Below are 24,008 nucleotides of genomic sequence, written 5' to 3' on the forward strand. Positions count from 1 at the left end.
TGCAAAACAAACGCAGGAACATCTAATGTTGACTCCCGAAACCAAAGTCTTGCTTTTCCCTTTAGGTTAATAATAACCTGTTTCAGAAAGTTAATAACTGAACCTTCTGAAAAATTTTCTATTTCCTGTCGAGATTTTGTTTGTTTTTAGCCATTTTACGCCAATGAGAGTTTCAAAACCACCAGGCAAAAAGTTTTTTGCTTCACTTTGCATTTATCGTGTTACATATTTATATATAATCGTTTTGTCCATGCGTGATGAGGATCCTCAGGAAATATAGTTTATGCTATTTTTACTGATAAACTGTGTCCAAAGTAGTACCATTTCAACACATAATCAATATAAAAATTGTGATTTTTGTGAGTTTTTTAAAAAAATATTGAAATCCTCTTTGTATTTTGCACTTACATCATCTCAATTTGGAGTAGCCACATTTCAAATGTTTCATAGGCACCTGTGGCTAGTGGCTGTCCTTTATTGGACAGCACCATCCTAGATGTTTTTTATCTCTGAGGAAGTTCTATCCTTTTCAGTACTCTTAAATTTCAATTCCATGAGTTATTCTCAGTCCTCATCAGCCTCTTCTGAATTCATCTATAAATTTATAGCAAGCATTTTAGCACTGGTAGCAATTGTCTTCTGTGATGTTATGTTATTTCTATTAATGGGTAGAAATGCAATTAGGTAATAAACAATGATTCAGGAGATTCCTTAATGGCCCAGTGGTTAGAACTCCATGCTTCCATTGCAGGGGGCAGTTTGGCAAACTAAGATTCCACAAGCCACAGTGGTATGGCCATAAAGAAATAAATGCCAGTTCAACTAAATTGAGAGGGAGTAGTCAAGGCTATGGTTTTTCCCGTGGTCATGTATGGATGTAAGAGTTGGACTGTGAAGAAAGCTGATCGCGGAAGAATTGATGCTTTTGAACTGGTGTTGGAGAAGACTCTTGAGAGTCCCTTGGACTGCAAGGAGATCCAACCAGTCCATTCTAAAGGAGATCAATCCTGGGTGTTCATTGGAAGGACTGATGCTAAAGCTGAAACTGCAATACTTTGGCCACCTCATGTGACGAGTTGACTCACTGGAAAAGACCCTGATGCTGGGAAAGGTTGGGGGCGGGAGGAGAAGGGGACGACCGAGAATGAGATGGCTGGATGGCATCACCGACTCTGTGGACATGAGTTTGAGTGTACTCCGGGAGTTGGTGATGGACAGGGAGGCCTTGCGTGCTGTGATTCATGGGGTCGCGGAGAGTCGGACACGACTGAGCGACTGAACTGAACTGAACTGAGCACTGGGTACTGGAGAAGGCAATGGCATCCCACTCCAGGACTCTTGCCTGGAAAATCCCATGGACGGAGAAGCCTGGTAGGCTGCAGTCCATGGGGTCGCTAAGAGTTGGATACGACTGAGTGACTTCACTTTCACTTTTCACTTTCATGCATTGGAGAAGGAAATGGCAACCCACTCCAGTGTTCTTGCCGGGAGAATCCCAGGAACGGGGGAGCCTGGTGGGCTGCCGTCTATGGGGTCGCACAGAGTTGGACACGACTGAAGCTACTTAGCAGCAGCAGCATTGGGTACAGACTTCTTTTTATCTAACCTAGGCACCATCCTGGGAAGGCAATGGCAAGCCACTCCAGTACTCTTGCCTAGAAAATCCCATGGATGGAGGAGCCTGGTGGGCTGCAGTCCGTGGTGTTGCTAAGGGTCGGACACGACTGAGCAACTTCACTTTCACTTTTCACTTTCACACATTGGAGAAGGAAATGGCAGCCCACTCCAGTGTTCTTGCCTGGAGAATCTCAGGGACGGGGGAGCCTGGTGGGCTGCCGTCTATGGAGTCACACAGAGTCGGACACGACTGAAGTGACTTAGCAGCAGCAGCAGCAGGCACCATCCTTAATTTTCCCTTCTATTGCCCATATTGAATCAATTGTTATTAAAACTTTTATCTTTTAAATAGCTTGAGTCTTATCCCACTTTTTTTTCTCTAGCCCAGGTTATTTGTCACCTGGCTTGCTGCTACAGCATCCTAACTGGTCTGTCAGTCGGTAGTTTTCTTCCACCCACACCTGCCTCATCTCATTCTCCACACAGCAGCCATAGTGGTCTTTGTAACAGACATATGCCATTTTACTGATGTGGTTAAGCTTTGTGGTTGTTCTGATAAGGTTTAAACTCAAACAGCATGGCTTGTGAGACCTGAAGGATGAGTAGTGGAATGGAAGAGGAGGAAACAGTGTTCAGGGCCTATGGAAGAGCATGTCAGAAGCCTGAGAGGAGGATTTAGAGATTACAGGAAGTTAGGGTTCTCAGTTCAGTTCAGTCACTCAGTCCTGTCCAACTCTTTGTGACCCCATGGACTGCAGCGTGCCAGGCCTCCCTGTCCATCACCAGTGCCTGGAGTTTACTCAAACTCATGTCCATTGAGTTGGTGATGCCATCCAACCATCTCATCCTCTGTCATCCCCTTCTCCTCTCACCTTCAATCTTTCCCAGTATCAGGGTCTTTTCAAATGAGTCAGCTCTTCGCGTGAGGTGGCCAAAGTATTGGAGCTTCAGCTTCAGCATCAGTCCTTCCAATGAATATTCAGGACTGATTTCCTTGCAGTCCAAGGGACTCTCAAGAGTCTTCTCCAACACCACAGTTCAAAAGCATCAATTCTTCGGTGCTCAGCTTTCTTTATAGTCCATCTCTCACATCCAAACATGACTACTGGAAAAAACCATAGCTTTGACTAGACTGACCTTTGTTGGCAAAGTAATGTCTCTGTTTTTTAAATATGCTGTCTAGGTTGGTCATAACTTTTCTTCCAAGGAGCAAGTGTCTTTTAATTTCAAGTCTGCAGTCACCATCTGCAGTGATTTTGGAGCCCCCAAAAATAAAGTCTGTCACTGTTTCCATTGCTTCCCCATCTATTTGCCATGAAGTGATGGGACTGGATGCCATGATCCTAGTGTTCTGAATGTTGAGTTTTAAGCCAACTTTTTCACTCTACCCTTTCACTTTCATCAAGAGGCTCTTTAGTTCTTCTTTGCGTTCTGCCATAAGGGTGGTGTCATCTGGATATCTGAGGTTATTGATATTTCTCCCAGCAATCTTGATTCCAGCTTGTGCTTCTTCCAGCCCAACATTTCTCACGATGTACTCTGCATATAAGTTAAATAAGCATGGTGACAATATACAGCCTTGACATACTCCTTTCCTGATTGGAACCAGTCTGTTGTTCCATGTCCAGTTCTAACTGTTGCTTCCTGACCTGCATACAGATTTCTCAGGAGGCAGGTCAGGTGGTCTTGTATTCCCATCTCTTTCAGAATTTTCCACAGTTTATTCTGATCCACACAGTCAAAGGCTTTGGCATAGTCAATAAAGCAGAATTGATGTTTTTCTGGAATTCTCTTGCTTTTTCAATGAGCCATCGGATGTTGGCAGTTTTGATCTCTGGTTCCTCAGCCTTTTCTAAATCCAGCTTGAACATCTGGAATTTTCACAGTTCACGTACTGTTGAAGCCTTCCTTGGAGAATTTTGAGCATTACTTTACTAGCGTGTGAGATGAGTAATTGTGTGGTAACTTGAACATTCTTTGGCATTGCCTTTCTTTGGGATTGGAGTGAAGACTGACCTTTTACAGTCCTGTGGCCACTGCTGAGTTTTCCAAATTTGCTGGCATATTGAATGCAGTTAGGGTTCTAGGAAGGGAATAAAGAAATCTGAATTTGGAGTGCTAAGCTGGTGCTACATCTTGGAAGGACCTTTTAAATTTTAAACCTTGTCAGTGAATCAAGACATTACAATAAGAGGATGGGGATTCATCCTCTGAATTATGTACCCTGCAGATGCAGCCATTGAACTGAATTGTAACTGTTTCATTTAATGGTTATCTTCATTCCCTGTTGATGTGACCTCTGCCCCTTCTCCAGGTTTATCTCCTGCCTTTCCTTTCGCCTTCTCAGCTGCTGCCCCCAGCCCCTCCTCTGCCCAGCAGGAGTGTGCGCACATGCAGCATTGCAAACTTGCTGAAGTTCTGCCATGCACTCTCACCCCCTGGTCTTCTTTCACGGCCACTCCCTACCCCTTGACCGTTCCCTCAGATCTCAGCCTAACCTTCACTTTGTTCTAGATGACAGAGGTTAGGTTAAGTGGTCCTGCTGTGAACCTGTAATCCATAGTCTGTGTATTTCTCACATTATACTTATTATGATGATTAATTTCAGCTTCTCTCAGACTCTGGCCTCTTGAGGGCAGGAATGTGGTTTACCGGAACATCATTAAAATACCTGGCACATGGACACTGAAAAATGCAGATGCTGAGAATGAGTCAATGTTCTGGAAGAATGAGGGGTAGTGGTTTCTCCTCTTGGAAATTTTAAGTCCTTAAACTTCTGTTATCCCTGATCTTCATCAAAATCATTCTTTCTAATGACCAAAGTCTACTTTTCTTTAAGTTTGATGACCTTCATCAATTGGATGTTCTTGTCCTTACTTCTCACAGTTTCCTATAACTGTTAGTGAGGAGAGGAGTTCAAGGGTGGGGGGTAGGGAAGCAGGATTAGAAAAATAGAAGTGCTTCCAGGTCAGTTGACTGCAGTATCTTAACTAATTCTATGTCAGTTCTACTGTGAGAGACAAATTGACCGTGGAAAGAGCACAACATACCCTTAGCTATCAGAAGACTTAAGGCTTTTTCTGGCTTTTCCATTTCTTAACTATGTGGCACCTACCTTTTTGGTACTTAGTTTCCTAATCTGTATGATAATTTGCATAATCGTAATTCTTGACAGAATTGTATGGATGAAATGTGATGGTGCATTGAAAATACTTTGTAGGGTATAAGGATCTATGCAGATGAGTTAATTTTATATTGAAGTTATTTGATTGCTCTGTATGCGTACTGATTCATCATTCTAGATAATTTAATTTTCTCAATTATCTTTTGCATGAAATTTCCTGAAATCTGATGTTTCCATTTTATTTCCACAGTACTGAAGATTGGTAAAAAACTCTATGAGGGTAAAACAAAAGAAGTCTATGAATTGTTGGATAGTCCAGGAAAAGTCCTCCTGCAGTCCAAGGACCAGATTACAGCAGGAAATGCAGCCAGAAAGAATCACCTTGAAGGAAAAGCTGCAATCTCAAATAAAATTACCAGCTGTATTTTTCAGTTGTTACAGGAAGCAGGTGAGTGGCTCTCCCAGAAGCCTCCCTCCTTATGGTGTCTCTCACGTATACTTACTGGTCCTTTTTATTGGGAAATGACATTATTTGGGTTAATAAGATGTTGATTACCAGTTGTTTTTTTTTTCAGTTGTTTTAGGAAGCAGGTGAGTGACTCCCCTTTCACATACACCACTCTGATCTCTTTAGGGAGGTTATTTGGATTAACATGTTTGGGGATGCCTCACATGCTACATTTATTTAAATTAAACCAGCAATTCAGATACCACTATAACACCTTACTTGGTTTGGAATTACTAAGTATTATCATTTAGTTAAGAGGAATTTCAGCAGTTTGCTACAGTTTTTGTCTGGTATGTATATCTTCTCTGCAACTTTCCTCTCCTAGGACATCTTACGAAAGGCTTACCTATGAAGGAACTTAAGGAACTTAACCTGTGAAGGAAGCATATTCTGGTGTTTGACAGCTTTGATTGATGAATTTAATCCCTAAAATTCTGTGTGCATAAATTTGCTCTGCCCCTTGGAGATAATACAGAATTTCAAATCCCTCTTCCACTTGAAAGCCCTGAAAAGTAATTGAAGACTACAGCCACACCTTCTTATCCCGCCACTTCCCACATGAGGGATTTGGACTAGATCAAGATCTCTAGGGTTACCTCCTACTCTAAAACTTGAGTAAAGACTGTTTCCAATAGTGAAATCTATTCGAAAGATGAAATCCAGATCAAAACATTCTGTGAAGGGCAGTTGGAGTGAAAGAAACAAGGTGATTCAAGTTAAATTCTTTCCATCACCATGGAATAGGTTCTTGAGTACTTTTGCCTTTTCCAAAGTACCCTGTTTACCGTTTTTAATTACTGTGACAAAAAATATGTTTAATTGCCAACCTAAATTGTCATCCATATCATAAATCTCTCTGTACATTGAAGGTAAAAATATTACATAATTTTAAAGCACTTCCCTCTGTTCTTAAATAATGCAACCCAGGATTTTTACTTCAAGGTTTCCTTGAGTGGTGGTTTTCCAGTAACTGAGTAGATTTCTAGAAAGAGCATCAAACTAGTGTTAGGTTCCTCTTGCAGTACAGATAAGTGATCCTTTGATCTTTTTTTAACCTCACAAGTTATCTCCTCCCCTTGCATGTTAAAATTTCTTATAATTGCTTAACGCTATAAGTTGTTAACAATGTAACTAGCTTCTGTGTCCCCATAGTAGTATGTAGCTATGGGATTAAAGCAGTGGAAGATATGTACAGGCCTGAGTTCTTTTGTTTATTTAATAAGACACCTATTCAGTGTACTTGCTGGGGCTTCAGGAGAGTGAATTAGGGTGATGCAGTTTGACTCTGAAAGGCCTGCATCCAGCTGGGAAAGTTGGTCACACAAAGGAAGTACTCCAGCAATTATCTATTTAGCACACTGAACATGCCTAAAAGTTACTTGGTTCACAGAAAGTGTAGAAAGGTGCTTTCCAGGTTTTATATACTGTGAAATTAAGGCAAATCTAAAAGTTTTAAAAATTCATAACAGATTGTTAGTTTTAGGGTACAGATTAAGAGTTCTTTAAAGTCTTATTTATGCAATTTTTACTTGCTAATATTTGAATGCTATGTCTAGTTGACCGTCAGTGGTCTGTTTAAAACTGCTTTCTTTATAAATTAAGGTATTTCTGGAAATGTGAATGAGAAAAGCACCAAAATGAGAAACAGTAAATTGGGATTCTAGTTTTCTCTGTCACTCATTAACAAACTTTTTGTAAAACAAAGTCTTTGTGTGTAAAAGACTGCACAAGTAATAGGTACAGATATAGGGAATAACACTGTACGTGCTATATAGTGAAATAACACTTATACAGGAATTTTGAAATTCCTGGATTTAGTCTCTGTACTTAAAAATCAAAATTTAACCTTTTATGTTTCAGTTCTTGCACAGAAACCCAGTGTGGTTACATTTAGACATGATAGTAGTGATATGACTAACAGTCTCACAGTTGTTAAACCACAGTTGGGGAGCTTGAAACCTTAATACAGGGATAGTGCCGGGATTAGCTGAGCTGATTAGCTGTCATACTTGGACGTTGTAATTCATAGTATGAAGTGACGTTTACATTTTCTTGGTAGTCTATCGGAGTTTTGCATTTTGTAAACAACTGAGACTAATGGGGTAAGTTCTTTTGTGTATGTGTTAGAAGCAATCATTATACCATCTAAACTGAATCCCTTTTTCTTAGAAGCAGGTTTTTTTTTATGACTACCATAAGTTGATTCTATGTAGTTTTGATTCCATTAGATACAGGGGAGGACTTTCCTCTGAGTAAAGGTAAATATTGTTTATATTTAAGCAATAGATTTGGATACTAGTCTGTAAAGCTTGATAGACAATGAGCAAATATGACTACTGGGTAAAAAGAACTCTTAGACCTAGTTATGTAGTTACCGCCTCAAGTCAAGTATTGATTTAAATTCCTGAATGCCCATGAGCCCAATCATTTGTTAAAGATTAAAGTGGCCTAAGTATTTTACATACACTTTTAACATTCTTTTCCAGAGTTCCTGTCCACACAGTACACAACAGTTTATTCTTTCCCCTATTTTAATTGAATCTTCCTGGTCAAACCCAGAGGGAATATAAAGAAGACCGTACAGGTTTCAGAACTGGATAGTGCATTTTAGGTCCAGGCTCCATTACTTACTAGCAGCATGACCTCACTTATTAAATTATTTCTGTGAGCCTCTACTTCTTTCACTGTAAAATGTGAGTGATAGCAGCTAGTTCAGAAATTTTATGTATAGTTAAACGAGATAACATTTGTAAAACACTTAGCATGATGCAAGGTTTCCATAAATGTAGGTTCCCTTTACCTGTGGATACTTAACATACATACGTAAGATCAAAGATCTTCAGTCCTTTGATGATAAAAATTTGATCTTATTAGAGGTTTAGATTGGGATTGGAGGTACTAATATTGTAACCTAAAGATGAGCATAATTATGTTAAACCCATGCAGGTTTCCAGGAGATATTTTAATTCACATTAGTGTGATGATATAATAACACCTCTGGGAGAGTATAGCATAAAGCAGCCTACAGAGTTCAGACAGTGTGGGTTGGAAACTCTGCCTTGCCTAGTAGTAGCCTACATAACTACTGTGTCTCAGTGTTACCTGTTTCTTGGGAAGGTGTGATGATCAGGTATTACGAGGATTAAGCAAAAAGACACCAAATTTATAGTGTCTGACCTAAGGTAGGTAGTGCAAATTGTGGTAAAATATACACACATAAAAGTTACCATGTTAGTTATTTTTAAGTGTACAATTCACTGACGTTTAAGTATGTTGACAGTGTTGTGCAACCCATTGCCACTATCAATTTCCAGAACTTTTTCATCATTCCAGACTGAAACTCTGATCCATTAAACAGTAATCTCCCCAGGTAACCTCTGTCCTACTTTCTGTCTCTGTGAATTTGCTTACTTTCAGTTCAGTTCAGGTCAGTCGCTCAGTCGTGTCCGACTCTTTGCGACCCATGAATCACAGCACACCAGGCCTCCCTGTCCATCACCAACTCCCGGAGTTCACTCAAACTCACGTCCATCAAGTCGGTGATGCCATCCAGCCAACTCATTCTCTGTCATCCCCTTCTCCTCCTGCCCCCAATCCCTCCCAGCATCAGAGTCTTTTCCAGTGAGTCAACTCTTCACATGAGGTGGCCAAAGTATTGGAGCTTCAGCATCAGTCCTTCCAGTGAACACCCAGGACTGATCTCCTTTAGAATTGACTGGTTGGATCTCCTTGCAGTCCAAGACTATTTTAGGTATCTCCTATAAGTAGAATTACAGTGTTAACCTTTACTTCACTTAGCATAATGTTTTCAGGAATCATCCATGTTGTAGCATGTATCAGAATGTCCTTCTTTTTGTAACTGAGTAGTAGTTCATTGTGTGTAAACTACATTTTGTCTGTCCACTCCACTTACCTCTTGTTGGACACTTGGGTCCTTTCCTCCCTTCTGGTTACTGTTAATAGCCAAAACGTTGTGAACATAGTGAACACTGGTGTTCAGATACCTGTTTGAGTGCCTGCTTTCAGTCCTTTTGTGTATATGTGAAATTGCTGCAGCATACAGCTTGTGATATATTGTAACTGTTATTAGAGAAGTTATTTTCCAAGGCCACCACATAAAGTAGCCCAGTCCCAAACATCACAAGGCAGTTGTTTATCTTAGTTTTCCAGTAACAGTTTGAGAAAGAAGAGAGGAAGGACAAATATTTCCTTTGCTCTTAGCCAGATTGGTCACTGCATTCCTACTGGTACCTGTTGAATGCCTTTTTCAAGGATTATTTGCTTTAAATATTAAGAGAAAAATGCTGTCCAAAATTTAGGGCTGTATCTGATTGTGATAAATTAGTATTTTACAAGGCCCATATAATACTGGACCAATAAATGTGGCAGTCCTGCCACCAGATCTGATTTAGAGATAATTTAGTGCCATTTAGGTACTTACATGACTTGTGCCGTTAGGTGCACAGTGGTAGAGAAGACACTCAAATATTTTTTGAAAGGATGAATGAAGAAACACTGGAACTCAGATTTTTAGAATCAGTATGTAATTTGCCTTGCAACGTAAAATGAGGGCTTCCCTGGTGGCTCAGAGGTTAAAGCGTCTGCCTCCAATGAGGGAGACCCGGGTTCGATCCCTGGGTCGGGAAGATCCCCTGGAGAAAGAAACGGTAACCCACTCCAGTATTCTTGCCTGGAGAATCCCATGGACGGAGAAGCCTGGTAGGTTACAGTCCATGGGGTCGCATAGAGTCGGACACAACTGAGCGACGGAACGAACGAACTAAACGTAAAATGAAGTACTCCTGAATATTTTGATAGGCAGTAGAAAGCCATATTAAAATTTTTTCCTACTTCTGCCTGTTTTTAAAAAATTATATTTATTTTTGATAGTGCCATTTAAGGGTAATGCCTTGGCTGCGCAGGGTTTTGGGGTTTTTTTTAAATTGGAGGATAATTGCTTTGCAATATTGTGTTGGTTTCTGCCATATATCAACATGAATCAGCCATTGGTATTGGTATGTCCCCTCTCTCTTGAACCTCCCTCCCACCTCCCTACACAGAGTTTTTGTTTTGTTTTTATAAAGGGTAGAGTTTTATTATGTCTCGGATCTAATTTTTAAATATAATTTTAATGCTTTTTTTTTTCTTTTTGTCATGAATATGTAGGTATCAAAACTGCTTTTACCAGAAAATGTGGGGAGACAGCTTTTATTGCACCTAAGTGTGAAATGATTCCAATTGAATGGGTTTGTAGAAGAATAGCAACTGGTTCTTTTCTCAAAAGAAATCCTGGTGTTAAGGAAGGATATAAGTTCTACCCACCTAAAGTGGAGATGTTTTTTAAGGTAATTATTTTATACCTCCCTGTCTTACTGTAACTGAGCAACAAGTTTATCACAGAGTCAAAAGATTTAAATACTATTTAAGATTTTTTTTTTCTATTTAAATATTTGATACTAAAATTATCATTCCAGAAATATTTGTGGAGAATGTACACTTCAGTTAGTAATGATAATTCAAAAATTAAGGAGAAAATGTCTTTGAAAATCTGTTTATCTTACATTGGAACAAGATGATGAATAAAAAGAACAAATTAAAATTAGCAGTTATTAGGAAGAAGAGAAAAGGAACAATTCAGTAAATTTTAAAATCTACTGTTGAAGGCTAATATGAGGGATCTTTTTATATTCTAATACAGAAAATTGTTGTTATTGTGTCTTATAAGCAGAATCATACAACAAAAGATGTAGGAGTCAACAGTTAAGAATTTGTATTGGTTTTCTTTACTGAAACTGCTTTTCTCTTTTCATCTCTTTTCATGCTTTTAAGCATATTTCTTCTATTTCAGAAGCAGTGTTATTGTGCTTCAGTGAACTGCACAGTTTAAAGCATTTATCTTAACGATTATAGTTATACAAATCAAGAATCCATAAAAGAAAAACTTCATGTACAGTTGGGACACTACTTAGAATAAAATGAAAGTATTTTATTTTTTTACCAATCTCTTTACATTGTATGAAGTCTCTTAAATTATTGAGTACTGTTCTTGAAGACTTACAGTCTTGTATAAATTCTTAGCGAAAGTAAGGTCAAGGGATTATGAAAGTTGCATTCTGGAAGGATTTTGTTGGAGTAGAATGTGTTTTGGTCTTACCATCTCTGTTGATTGATATAAAAAATAGAATTCATGAACTTCTATTTATTTATATAGAGAAAACAAATTCTTTAAAAGTACTTTATGACTTAGAATAAGTTATTCCAAAATACTGAATTTTAAAGTACCTATTGAAAATAGAAAAGTTTAAAATGACTGTTGTGAATAAGGGTATTTTAAACAAAAATTAAGTCTTTAGTGAAAATGAATGTTTCTGAGGAATTCATCATGCTCAGTTTATCTGAAAATTTCAAATATTTTATATTTATATTTAAGTTACTTGTACTCCTATACTTTTTTCTCAGGATGATGCCAATAATGATCCACAATGGTCTGAGGAACAGCTAATTGCTGCAAATTTTTGCTTTGCTGGACTTGTTATAGGACAAACTGAAGTGGATATCATGAGTCATGCTACGCAGGCTATTTTTGAAATACTGGAGAAATCCTGGTTGCCCCAGAACTGTACACTAGTTGATATGAAGGTACAAATAAAATGGAGATTTGAAAGTAAAGATTGTAACTGAGAAATGTCTTTAGTAGTATAGTTTTGAAAAACTCCTTGTTGATATTTTGTTTCTAGATTGAATTTGGTGTTGATGTAATCACCAGAGAAATTGTTCTTGCTGATGTTATTGATAATGATTCCTGGAGACTCTGGCCATCAGGAGATCGAAGCCAGCAAAAAGACAAACAGGTAGGTAATGCTTCAGGCTTTCTTTACTCCTTTGCAAGATCAGGCTGGGATAGAAGAGAAAGGGAAGATGGGAGGAAAAGGAAAGGCAGTTATTGTTTCTGATGACATGAGCCCGAGTTGTTGATTGTTATTTATTTTTAAGGATAAATATCTTCTATGTTTCATATATCCTGGAGAAAAGGATAGTAATAATACTTTACATTTATGAGGCAGATTTCTCATTTATTATCTCACACAGAGCAAATATTACCCTTTTTTGATTAACTGAAAACTAAGGCTCTAAGGTGATAGATATCTTCACAATTAACAAGAGTAAGTGACAGGGCTTTTCTGATAAGTGGCCTGACCTGAGGTGACTTCTAAAAATGGTTTGCTATTCACTTGACAAAATCATGCAAATCAAGGGGTTCAAATCTTCGTTTTAAGAACACTCATGAAAATGCCCAGGGTATGCATATCTGAAAAGCCACCAATCTGAAAGATCTCCCTTTGTGGAAGCTATCTGTGTCATCCATCATTACAATGGAGGAGTTGGTAGGTGTGCTGAGGCCAAACAGTGGGGGCTGGATGCAGGGTCAGTGGCCCAAAAAGAGTGCTGAATTTTTACTGCACATGCTCAAAAATGCAGAGGTTAGAAGGCAATGGCAAGCCACTTCCAGTACTCTTGCCTGGAAAATCCCATGGACGGAGGAGCCTGGTAGGCTGCAGTCCATGGGGTCGCTATGAGTCAGACATGACTGAGCGACTTCATTTTCACTTTTCACTTTCACACTTCACTTTCACACATTGGAGAAGGAAATGGCAACCCACTCCAGTGTTCTTGCCTGAAGAATCCCAGGGACGGGGGAGCCTGATGGGCTGCCGTCTATGGGGTCACACAGAGTCGGACACGACTGAAGTGACTTAGCAGCAGCAGCAGTGCTGAACTTAAGAGCTTAGATGTGGATTCTCTGGTCATTGAGCACATCCAAGTGAGCACAGCGGTCAGATCTTCCCATTCATGAGCTCTCCCTGCCACACTGAGATGATTCTTCCTGAAAAAGAACAGATTTTTCCTAAACCAGAAGAGGAGGTTGCACTGAAGAAATAAAGACTTAAGACCTGGGAATAATTGCTGCCAAAAAAAAAAAAAGGCAAATAAAAGTTTTTAAAGAGCAGGTTACAGATGTGGAACTCTATCCCAGGTCTTACAGATCTTACCAGGCTCCAATTCTGTTCTTTCCTATGAAAAAACAAAATCAGGGCAAGATCTTCTCTATACTCAATATATAAGAACTGTCAGGGCAGCTAATTGTAATTGCTTGTGTAGGAAGCAGTTATCTTTGAATGAAACTGCAAGAATTCATCACTATCTGAACTTTCTCTAAACTCAAGAAATGAGTTTGTAGGCTCAGATATATTTTTCATATACATCTTTCGCTATGCAAACTTTATAATCTGTACCCTAAATTCAGAAACCAAGTCATTTCAGATAGGAAGAATATTACTAGTAGAATACTTTACCTAATCTCCTTTTCAGTCAATAAACTCTGACTCTCTGAACTGACTTGGGTGTGGGAATTGGGTGGAGAGGTTATGAGTCTCTATAATGGTGGCTCAAATCAACCCTCTCTGCTTGCTGGATGTAGTTATTGGGTGTTTGGGGTGGGGGGGCTCATGCATGTCTGGTATTTACATTCAAAGCTTTCTTATTTTCTAGTCGTATCGTGATCTCAAGGAAGTGACTCCTGAAGGGCTACAGATGGTAAAGAAAAATTTTGAGTGGGTTGCAGAAAGAGTAGAGGTAAACCTTTCATTGTCTTATGTATTTTTCTCCAAGAAAATTTTGCTTCAAAAAGAAACAAAAATGGGAGGGTGCAGTGTTTTTCTTTTTTCCAATGACTTTTAAAGAAAGGAGCACTTTAAAAAAATGTTGCAGCTGAACTCTCCTCACTGGGACACTGGAACCCCTTGCTGTGAAACTGGCCCATCTGCTTCTTCCAACTACTACTGGGAAACCTGGAATCCTTCTCTCCTTGCCCGCTGCAGGGGGACCTTACATTTCCTACCCATCTTTCTGTTGCTACTCAGAGTCCCCAGCAAGAGTATAGCATTGGAACTCCATGTGACATTAAAATGTCACTTTAAAGTTTATGTTTTTATTATTGCTATATTTCCATAGAAACTGAATGGGGTTTATGGTTATCCAAGGGTAATAACTACTTTTTAGAACATCATTTCCATGGGAACGTGCATTTTGAGTTCCACACAAGTAGCTTACAAAGATTTATAACATGACTTCTGTCTTGGCTGATTATGCCTTAAAATGTGTTAAACAGAATGTACTAAAAATCTTCGATGAACTATTTTACAGCTTCCTGAATATTAATTTTTTTATTATAATAGTAAACATAATTTATCTGATTAAAAATCTTACTCATTAGGTCTTAATTAGGAAGGCCACTTTCTTTTATATACAGAGGTTATTTTGAAAAATACATTCTCTATCATTTTGTTGTGCTTGTCTTAAATTTGGTCTCTTAAGAAAGGAAATACTGTGTCAAGTTGTAATTTTACTGTAAACTGTTCTTACAGTAATCATTCCCATATTTATCCATTTTTATCTTTGCCTTCTTTTGCATATTCATGTTTTTCTTTTCCAGTTGCTTCTGAAGCCAGAAAGTCAGTGCAGGGTTATAGTATTGATGGGCTCAACCTCTGATCTTAATCACTGTGAAAAAATTAAGAAGGCTTGTGGGAATTTTGGCATTCCATGTGAACTTAGGGTCACCTCTGCCCATAAAGGACCAGATGAAACTCTGAAGATTAAAGCTGAGTATGAAGGTAAATGTTGAATAAATAGAGCATTTCAGGAAGTTCTCCTGATTCTGCCCCCAAATTTTGTGTTTAGACTAATAATGCTGAAAAATAGTTTTCCACATATCCAAGGGAAAAAATTTTAAACTTTCATGATGTTTGCCTCCAGAAATTTTAAGGTGCTCTAGGAGCTTATAAAAGAATGGATCAGGGAGAAAAAACTGAAAATGCAAGCATGGGAGGAAAATGAAGACTAGAATTAGCCCTTACCTAATCCCCTCAAGCACTGTTTCTAGCATCCTGTAACAAAAAATAGACCCCACATCAATTACAGAAGAAAGGGGAGAGGTTGAAGCCGCGGGTCCTCTCAGGTATCTCTAATGGTCGGCCTTTCCTGGGAGACAGTCAAACATGAAATGAAGGAACAATTTCAGAATTTAGTATATAAAAGAAATGTCTTGATGGGATAACATCTAAAATACAGAGCCCTAAAGACTGGAATGATTCTCAACTGGAGAAAATATTGGTTGTATATTCCTTCTAAAGGTAGTTGCTATAGGAGTATAGTTATTGAATTTTTAAGAGCTTTTTTTGGGGGGTGCATGGAGGTCAGACCCCTATGATAAGCTAATAAAAACCAGATCTCTTTCTCTCCAGAAAAATGCAAACATAAAATTTTGGATGACTGCTCTAGGAAACAGAAATAACTTATGAATTTATGAAAGAATAAGATGTTTATGAGATGTGATAAAAAATTTATTGAAGGGTCTTAAATATTTGGGTACTCTCTTATTGAATTCAATTCCTCAAGAAGTGTCGCTCAACCTCTAGTCTCTATTAACTGTGTGTCTCCCATACCCTGCTGGTTGAAGGACAGCAAGACAGATGCTGGTTCAGGTGGTGTCATTCTTTGCTTCAGTGAGCCAAAGCAGCCATGTAGAAGGGGCCTTTGAACAGTCCCTCTCTCATACCCGTGTGTTAACACCTCCTTAATACTACAGATCTCAAAGATGGTCAAAACTATTCTTGCTACTTCATTACTTGACATCCAGTAAGTGGCAGGATGAACCTTGTATTTTGAATATATATTTAATAATAGTGTCTTAATATTATCTAGAGACTACTGTTAAAGGAACTCGGGGAATTACTACACAGGGACTGCTTTTTAAAAAATTATTTTGAAATCTCTTTTGAGTGCTTAGTGTAATTGTAACTTGTCATTTACCTAGGGGATGGCATTCCTACTGTATTTGTGGCAGTGGCAGGCAGAAGCAATGGTTTAGGGCCGGTGTTGTCTGGTAACACTGCATATCCAGTTATCAGCTGTCCTCCCCTCACTCCAGACTGGGGAGCTCAGGATGTGTGGTCTTCTCTTCGATTACCCAGTGGTAAGATAACTGAATCTTCTAAAAACTTTTATTCACAAGCTTCAAATATGCACAGTGGTAGAGAGAATAACATAATGAAATTTTACATACCTGTTACCCAGCTTCAGAAATTCATATCTTGTTGCATCTGTAGCCCTCTCCTGCTGCATTATGTAAAGCAGATCTGAGACATGATGGCATTTTATACTTAAATACTTATTTTCTAAGTGATAAAGACTAATTTTAAAATCATAATCATGATACATTCACATCTGTCCTCTGACATGTTCCCTTAGGGACTGACTTTTCTTAAATTAATTTGGCTGATATTAGTTATGTAGTAAGTAGTGGATCATGGAGAAAGCAAGAGAGTTCCAGAAAAACATCTATTTCTGCTTCATTGACTATGCCAAAGCCTTTGACTGTGTGGATCACAATAAACTGTGGAACATTCTGAAAGAGATGGGAATCCCAGACCACCTGACCTGCCTCTTGAGAAACCTGTATGCAGGTCAGGAAGCAACAGTTAGAACCGGTCATGGAACAACAGACTGGTTCCAAATAGGAAAAGGTGTACGTCAAGGTTGTATATTGTCACCTTGCTTATTTAACTTATATGCAGAGTACATCATTAGGAACGCTGGGCTGGAAGAAGCACAAGCTGGAATCAAGATTGCTGGGAGAAATATCAATAACCTCAGATATGCAGATGACACTACCCTTATGGCAGAAAGTGAAGAGGAACTCAAAAGCCTCTTGATGAAAGTGAAGGAGGAGAGTGAAAAGGTTGGCTTGAAGCTCAACATTCAGAAAACAAAGATCATGGCATCTGGTCCCATCACTTCATGGGAAATAGATGGGAAAACAGTGGAAACAGTGTCAGACTTTGTTTTTTTGGGCTCCAAAATCACTGCAGATGCTGATTGCAGCCATGAAATTAAAAGACGCTTGCTCCTTGGAAGGAAAGTTATGACCAACCTTGATAGTATATTAAAAAGCAGAGACATTACTTTGCCGACCAAGGTCCGTCTAGTCAAGGCAATGGTTTTTCCCGTGGTCATGTATGGATGTGAGAGTTGGACTGTGAAGAAAGCTGATCGCCGAAGAATCGATGCTTTTGAACTGTGGTGTTGGAGAAGACTCTTGAGAGTCCCTTATACTGCAAGGAGATCCAACCAGTCCATTCTAAAGGAGATCAATCCTGGATGTTCATTGGAGGGACTGATGCTAAAGCTGAAACTCCAATACTTTGGCCACCTCATGAGACGAGTTGACTCACTGGAAAAGACTCTGATGCTGGGAAAGGTTGGGGGCGGGAGGAGAAGGGGACGACGGAGAATGAGATGGCTGGATGGCATCACCGACTCTGTGAACATGAGTTTGAGTGTACTCCGGGAGTTGGTGATGGACAGGGAGGCCTGGCGTTTTTTGATTCATGGGGTCGCGGAGAGTCGGACACGACTGAGTGACTGAACTGAACTGAACTGAAATAGTGGATCTGTATAAATTGAGTTATTAATACAAATTAAATATCCTTGTGATTTATACTTTATTCTTATTGGGGATCATGAGAATCGAAGAGCCTGATGAATTCCAAGAGTATTTAGGGAAATTGGAGCTTGTGGATCTATAACCTATCTAGTCCTTGACTCTAATGATGTAATAGTCCCACCTCAAGAAACTTTGCCTGATGAACTTACTTGGTTACCAAGGAGAGAACAGGGGTATGGGATGAATTGGGAGGTTAGGATTGACATATGTACACTACTATGTATAAAACAGATAACTAGTGAGAACCTACTATATACACAGGAAACTCTACTCAGTGATCTGTGGCGACCTAAATGGGAGGGAAATCTAAAAGTAGATACATGTGTATATGTGACTGATTCACTCTGCTGTACAGCAGAAACTTACAGTACATTGCCAAGCAACTATACTCCAATAAAAAAAAAAAGCCACCATGGCTTTAGCTGAAAAAACCAAAACTCTGCCTGAGAAATGTATGGCTCACTAAGAAGTTACTTACTCTACTGTCTTATAGATCTATTGAATTAGTATTGAATTTATAACAATATTTCTTAAAATTATTTTGTGGATTTGATTTTATTTACTTCTTAAAACTATTAGAATGATTCAAGTGCAAAGACAAAAGGAATAGCTAGAAAATTACCAAAACATCATACCTCAAGTTTGTCTAAGAACAGATGATTCTACCCAGTTAACCTCATGCCTTATTTTGTTTCTGTTGGCCTTTTACCAGGGAGTTAAAGGAATAGTATATATGAAAAGAACTTTGCAAAAGGTAAATTTCTTTGCAAGTAGATTCAATGAGAAGAGTGATAGTTGTATATAAAATACCTGTTCCTGGCTGATGATTCTGTATCACTCCAGATAGTAAAGACGGAAACTCCATCCACAGATCCTACTTTAGAAAAGGATAATATAGTAGCTTTATTGTCTGTGGCTGGTTGGGCTTCTGAGAGTATAAAATAGTTCGCTAGGTGGTATTTTCATTTTATTAATTTACAGCTCAATTTTCCATCTTTTCTGAACCAATAGGTCTTGGCTGTTCAACCATCCTTTCTCCAGAAGGATCAGCTCAGTTTGCTGCTCAGATATTCGGATTAAATAACCATTTGATCTGGGCCCGACTGCGAGCAAGTGTATTAAACACATGGATTTCCTTGAAGCAGGCTGACAAGAAAATCAGAGAGGCCAATTTATAAGAAAGAACATCACTGCATTTTTTTAGGAGGAAGACTAATTGTCTAGTTTAGCTGCGCCCCTCCCCCAAAATCAAGATGAAAAGATTTTAAATCATTGAGAGAAAAATAAAATTTGTAAGTGAATAAATGCTTTTCTCGATTCATGGATTAGTAAAATGTGTATATATTTATCAGTGTCTCTTTAAGTAGTGAAATTACTATACATTCAAAATTAATCTCTTACCCACATATGGTCATGGTTAGGTAGACAGTATAATTAATTATATTTATTAAATGCTAATAATGTCCTATTACAGAGCTCTAAAGTTACTACTTGACTTTCTACATCTCAGCCCGTAAATTTTAAAAATGTAAAATGGTTGTATCTTAGGGTGGTTAAGCACAATATAGGCCTTTTTCACAGTATGATCTTAACAATTCTAAGGGCATGGTTTTTTATTTGCAGTCACTATGTCAGAAAATGATGTATTTAGCTATAGAGATGAAGTTTAGGTTTGATACTGCCTTTTTTTTTGACAAAAGCCGAGACTGATGCTAGTGCTAAGAAAGACATAAATAAGATGAAGGGGCACTGAGGATGCCGTATAGAGAACTTCTGAGAACTTCTCTGTTAAGTGTTAAGGCAATTTTCAATGGGAAAAAAAATAGTTACCTTTGCCATTGCAAATGAAAGATTTAGTAAATCTTGCTTGGTTCTGTAGGTCATAAAATTCTTTTCATTCTAATATATATTGTAGTCAGACTAACAATTCCCAGCCTACCATCATTTTCAGAAATTGGAATCTCCCAGTTAATGACCATTACTAGTTTCTTTCTTGTTAATAATATTAAGCCTGGGCAGTATACCCAGCAAAATGTACCTCTAAAGGAGCAGTTGTTACTGAGAAGTATTACAGTTCATCATGAGTCTATAAACAATATTTCTAAGTCATTATTATATTATGCAGCCTTGGGAATTTTACAGATCGTTTAAAGTTTTATCCAAGTGTCCACACAGCCCTTAAGCTTGCATGTAAAAATTTATGTATACGTTCACTTGAAAAGAGGGCAGTTTTTGCCAGTTAATTTGTGTCCTTCCCTCCCTTCCCACCGACCCACAGCCCCCTTTGCTGAGTCTCCGCTACAGATGAAATCCTGAAAACTTTTGCCACTGGCCTACATTGTCTGTTCTTTTTCACCTTCCTCTCAACTGTTAACAAGCTAGCATCTTACCACTTCTTTAACATGATCTCTTTAGGGTGTAATCGACCTGATTATTCCTTTTCTTGGGCTAGACACCAAATTGTTCCAACCTCAGTCTTGATCACTCCTCAGATATTACTCTTTCACTTAATTATTGGTATTTCCTGCTGTTCAGTCCATTGTTTACAAATAGTGCTAGAATAATCATCTTTATAGTAAATGTCTGTAAACTTGTATTTTCAGCTTTCCATTTCCCTCTGAATCCCCAAACTTAACCCATCTTCCAAGCCTATAGCTGGCTATACTCACTGTCCCAAAACAGAAGCTTAATTTTATCCTTGATAGTTTTCTCTGACCTTTCATTTTTAACTCATCACCAAGTCTTGAATTTACCATTTACCCGTCCTCTACAAAAATCTCAAGCAAGGGTCAAATTCTATTACTAGCCTGGTCTAGAAGATCTTCATGCACAACCTAACCTTTTTGAAGATTGTCCAAGGACTTAGAACATAAACTCTTAAATTTCTTTTGCAACATAGACTCCTTTGAAAATAAGAATGCTGCTTATCCTCTGTCTAGAAAATTGCTCAGAATTTCTCAGTGTGTTCCACTGGTTCCTGGGTTCCCTTGAAATCTGTCCATAGTCTGTAGATTAAGAATCACTGATGTAACCTATCAAGAGAACTTGCTTTTCTCATAGTTTTCAGACTTAGAATGTCCTCGTATCATTAAAATCGTGTTACTAGGGCTTCATCTTCACTGTCTCCATTAAACCTTCCCTAATAAACCTAACTACAATGACTACAAGTACTTTCTTTGTTGGATTTTAAGTTCCCAAAGAGGAGAAAATATAGTTTTACAGTTTATTTGCCTTATGCTCTGATGTGCTGTGCCTGTCTTCTAGAAATGGGGGGAATTGTAAAAATCATGTCCTGCTTAGTTTTCTATCTTAAGTTAGATCACATTAGATCACAAGAACAATTAAAAAGATTTGATCTTAACCTCTTTGAACTTGGGATTCTTAAGGTCCCTGAATAGTTGTTATAGTTGCTGGCTATTTCAGCTCTTCTATCCCCACCTAGCAAAAGCTCTGCCTGTTTTTGTGCAGTACATAAAAATGTCAAACATTGAGACTGGTGGGCAAGACTGACCTTTATTAATGGTCATAATAATTTTCACCATTAGTTTCTTAATAGAGTACATATATCCTCAACAGTATACTTCAGCAATGCTAGAATAAATACTTGTTTAAAAGTATTTTAACTGTGTTCTAAAAAGTAACTTACACAAATCTACCTGGTTTGCCATCTTTGGATGTTTATACTTTGTGGGCTTGTAGTTAAAAAGAGGAAGAAAAATTGTGTCCAAATAACTCACTAGTTTATATCATAAAGCCACACTTAAAATTGCTGTTGCTTTAATGCCTTCTGAAATGTAAACAATGCAGCCAAATAAAAGACAAAGATAAGCTCTTGTGTGAAGCTTTATTTATTTATCCACTTGTGAAATACATGTTTTGCCTGATTTTATTCTAGGCCCTAGGAAAGTAACCACAGAGACAAGGCCTTCACTCTCACAAAATTTACATTTTATTTGGGATAACCATAAAAGATAAAGCAGATAGGTTCGAGGAAGTATAAGTGCACATGAAGAATAAGCAAGGTGAGAGGACAGTGATTGGGTATGAGGAATGTTTTTGAGGCAAGCAGGGCAGGATGTAAAGAGCAAGCCATGCAAAGATATGGTAAAGTGGTTTCCCAGACTAAGGGAACAAAGTAAAATAGCTTTGCCTTTTCGAGGACCTGCGAATGTGCTAATACTGCTGGAGCCCTGTGAGCAAGGGAAGGATTAAGAGTGGAAATGTTGATGGAAACAACAACTAGATCTTTTAGGGTCTATGGGCCTCTCTGAAGTGTGACAGGAAAAACTATTGGTAGGTTTGAGCAGGAGATGACATAACATATTCAACAGGTTTCAAAGCATTCTCTGCTGTTGTATGGACTAGGGGAGATTGGTTAAGAAGTTAACTGTATCCAGTTATCCAGTTGAGAAGATGTGACTTTAAACAAGTTAAAATTTTTTCATGCCTCCATTTCCTCATGTGTAAAGTGGGACTGATATTCCCTATCTCAAGTGACTATGTGAATTAAACGAGTCAATGAATGTAAAGTACATCCTAGCACATGAATGCATCATGCAGAAATTCCATTTGGCTGACTGTAGAGGATAGAATGAGTGGAACTGGTTTCATGAAAATTACCTTGAATTTGATATCCCTTGGGGTTCCTGTGGCTCAGATGGAAAAGCATCTCCCTATAGGATTTCCCTGGTGGCTCAGATGGTTAAAGCATCTGCCTACAATGCAGGAGACCCGGGTTCGATCGCTGGGTCAGGAAGATCCTCTGGAGAAGGAAATGGCAACCCACTCCAGTACTCTTGCCTGAAAAATCTCATGGTTGGAGGAGCCTGGTAGGCTACAGTCCATGGGGTCGCAAAGAGTTGGACACTACTGAGCTACTTCACTTTCAGCTGATTTAATCTCTAAAAATAGGAAAATAAGCACAGAGCATGATGTGACTTAAATAAAACACGACATGGCATGGAACATTCACAATTTCTCCCTGCCATCTTCAGCCCAACAGTCCTCAGAAAACCAATGAAAACTTACTTTCAGTGGAGCTTTTTGCATTTAACTTCTCACAACTTCAAACAGTTGGGGAAGAGCTGTTAACCTAGCATGGTGGTACAGTAAAAATAACAGTGGCCATGAGCTGGACATATTCTCTGTTCACAAGAAACTCAGATCAGGGGAGAAATAAGCAAAAACTCAGTTAAAAAGTTGGGTACCAGCTATATGCCAGGATGTGAGCTAGATACTAGGGATGCTAAACAAGGCAAATATAGTCCATCTGGAGAGAGGCCTTAAACAATGAGCATGCTCAGAAGTAGAGAACTCCATTAGAGCCTGTAATGAACTTTGCATAGTCTGCGAAGACAAAAGGGGTAACTTTTAACCTAGGACTGGATAAGATAAAGAACAGAAATACTGAAGGATGAAAAAGAATGAGCTAGATTGCTGGCAAAGAGGGGGAAGGGCAGTGGCAGGAACTGGTAGAATCGGGACAGGAAATGAGTGCAGACTAGGCGTTCAATAAAATGTTCAGTCATTCTCATCAAGAGTAGCCAACAAGGACTTCCCTGGTGATCCAGTGGCAAAGACTTGGTGCTCCCAATGCAGGGGGCTGGGTTTGATCCTGGTCAGGGAACTAGATCCCATACACCCGCAACGAAAACACCGGACCCACCCCCACCCCCACCCCGCCACAGCTAAGACCTGCCACAGGTCTTACATGAATAAACAAACTTTTTTGTTTATATGAATAAACAAATTTTAAAAAAATAACAAATATTAAAATATTCGATAGTATTCTGTCCTGACATTCAAACACATCTTAAAGTCTTACAAAAACTTCACCCTGCCCCCATGTCTACTTGAGCGCTTACTATGCCACGAGGCATGAAGTATCGTTTATCTCTGTAACAATGATATATTATCCCTATTTTTACAGCCGGGAAAACTGGGACTCTAATAATACGTTCACAAGCCAAATATCTAGCGAGTCACAAAGCCAGGAACTGAACTTGGGTATTCTCACCTCAAAACACATTACCCTTCAGGTCTTACTGCTAACTGCTCTCGAAATGCAAGACAAAGGATTTTCACCAAACTGTTTCGCACTTGATTCTTTTCTTCCGTGCATCTCCTCATATTCGCTTCTCTGCGTGAACTTGACCCACAACTAACCCGTTTTCCTAATCACCTTTCAAGATCCC

The 24,008-nt window shown here is 38.7% G+C and overlaps 1 protein-coding gene across 3 annotated transcripts in view; it reads left to right on the forward strand.

The window, feature by feature from the left end:
• PAICS (phosphoribosylaminoimidazole carboxylase and phosphoribosylaminoimidazolesuccinocarboxamide synthase) overlaps positions 1-19,119 on the forward strand; it is a 42,912-nt gene extending 23,793 nt beyond the window's left edge. For all 3 annotated transcript variants that reach the window (XM_055434414.2, XM_088836354.1, XM_088836355.1), the window contains 8 exons: positions 4,992-5,189; positions 10,416-10,594; positions 11,709-11,888; positions 11,987-12,100; positions 13,800-13,883; positions 14,743-14,923; positions 16,126-16,284; positions 18,826-19,119. In XM_055434414.2, the coding sequence (XP_055290389.1) occupies positions 4,992-5,189; positions 10,416-10,594; positions 11,709-11,888; positions 11,987-12,100; positions 13,800-13,883; positions 14,743-14,923; positions 16,126-16,284; positions 18,826-18,992 (1,262 nt within the window). In that variant the 3' untranslated portion in view covers positions 18,993-19,119. The remainder of the gene's footprint in view (positions 1-4,991; positions 5,190-10,415; positions 10,595-11,708; positions 11,889-11,986; positions 12,101-13,799; positions 13,884-14,742; positions 14,924-16,125; positions 16,285-18,825) is intronic.
• Positions 19,120-24,008: the final 4,889 nt, after the last annotated feature.

The sequence above is a fragment of the Moschus berezovskii genome, chromosome 5 (assembly GCF_049115385.1).
Source record: "Moschus berezovskii isolate FMDL1 chromosome 5, NW_MosBer_1.0, whole genome shotgun sequence".
In the NCBI taxonomy this organism is placed as follows: Eukaryota; Metazoa; Chordata; class Mammalia; order Artiodactyla; family Moschidae; genus Moschus; species Moschus berezovskii.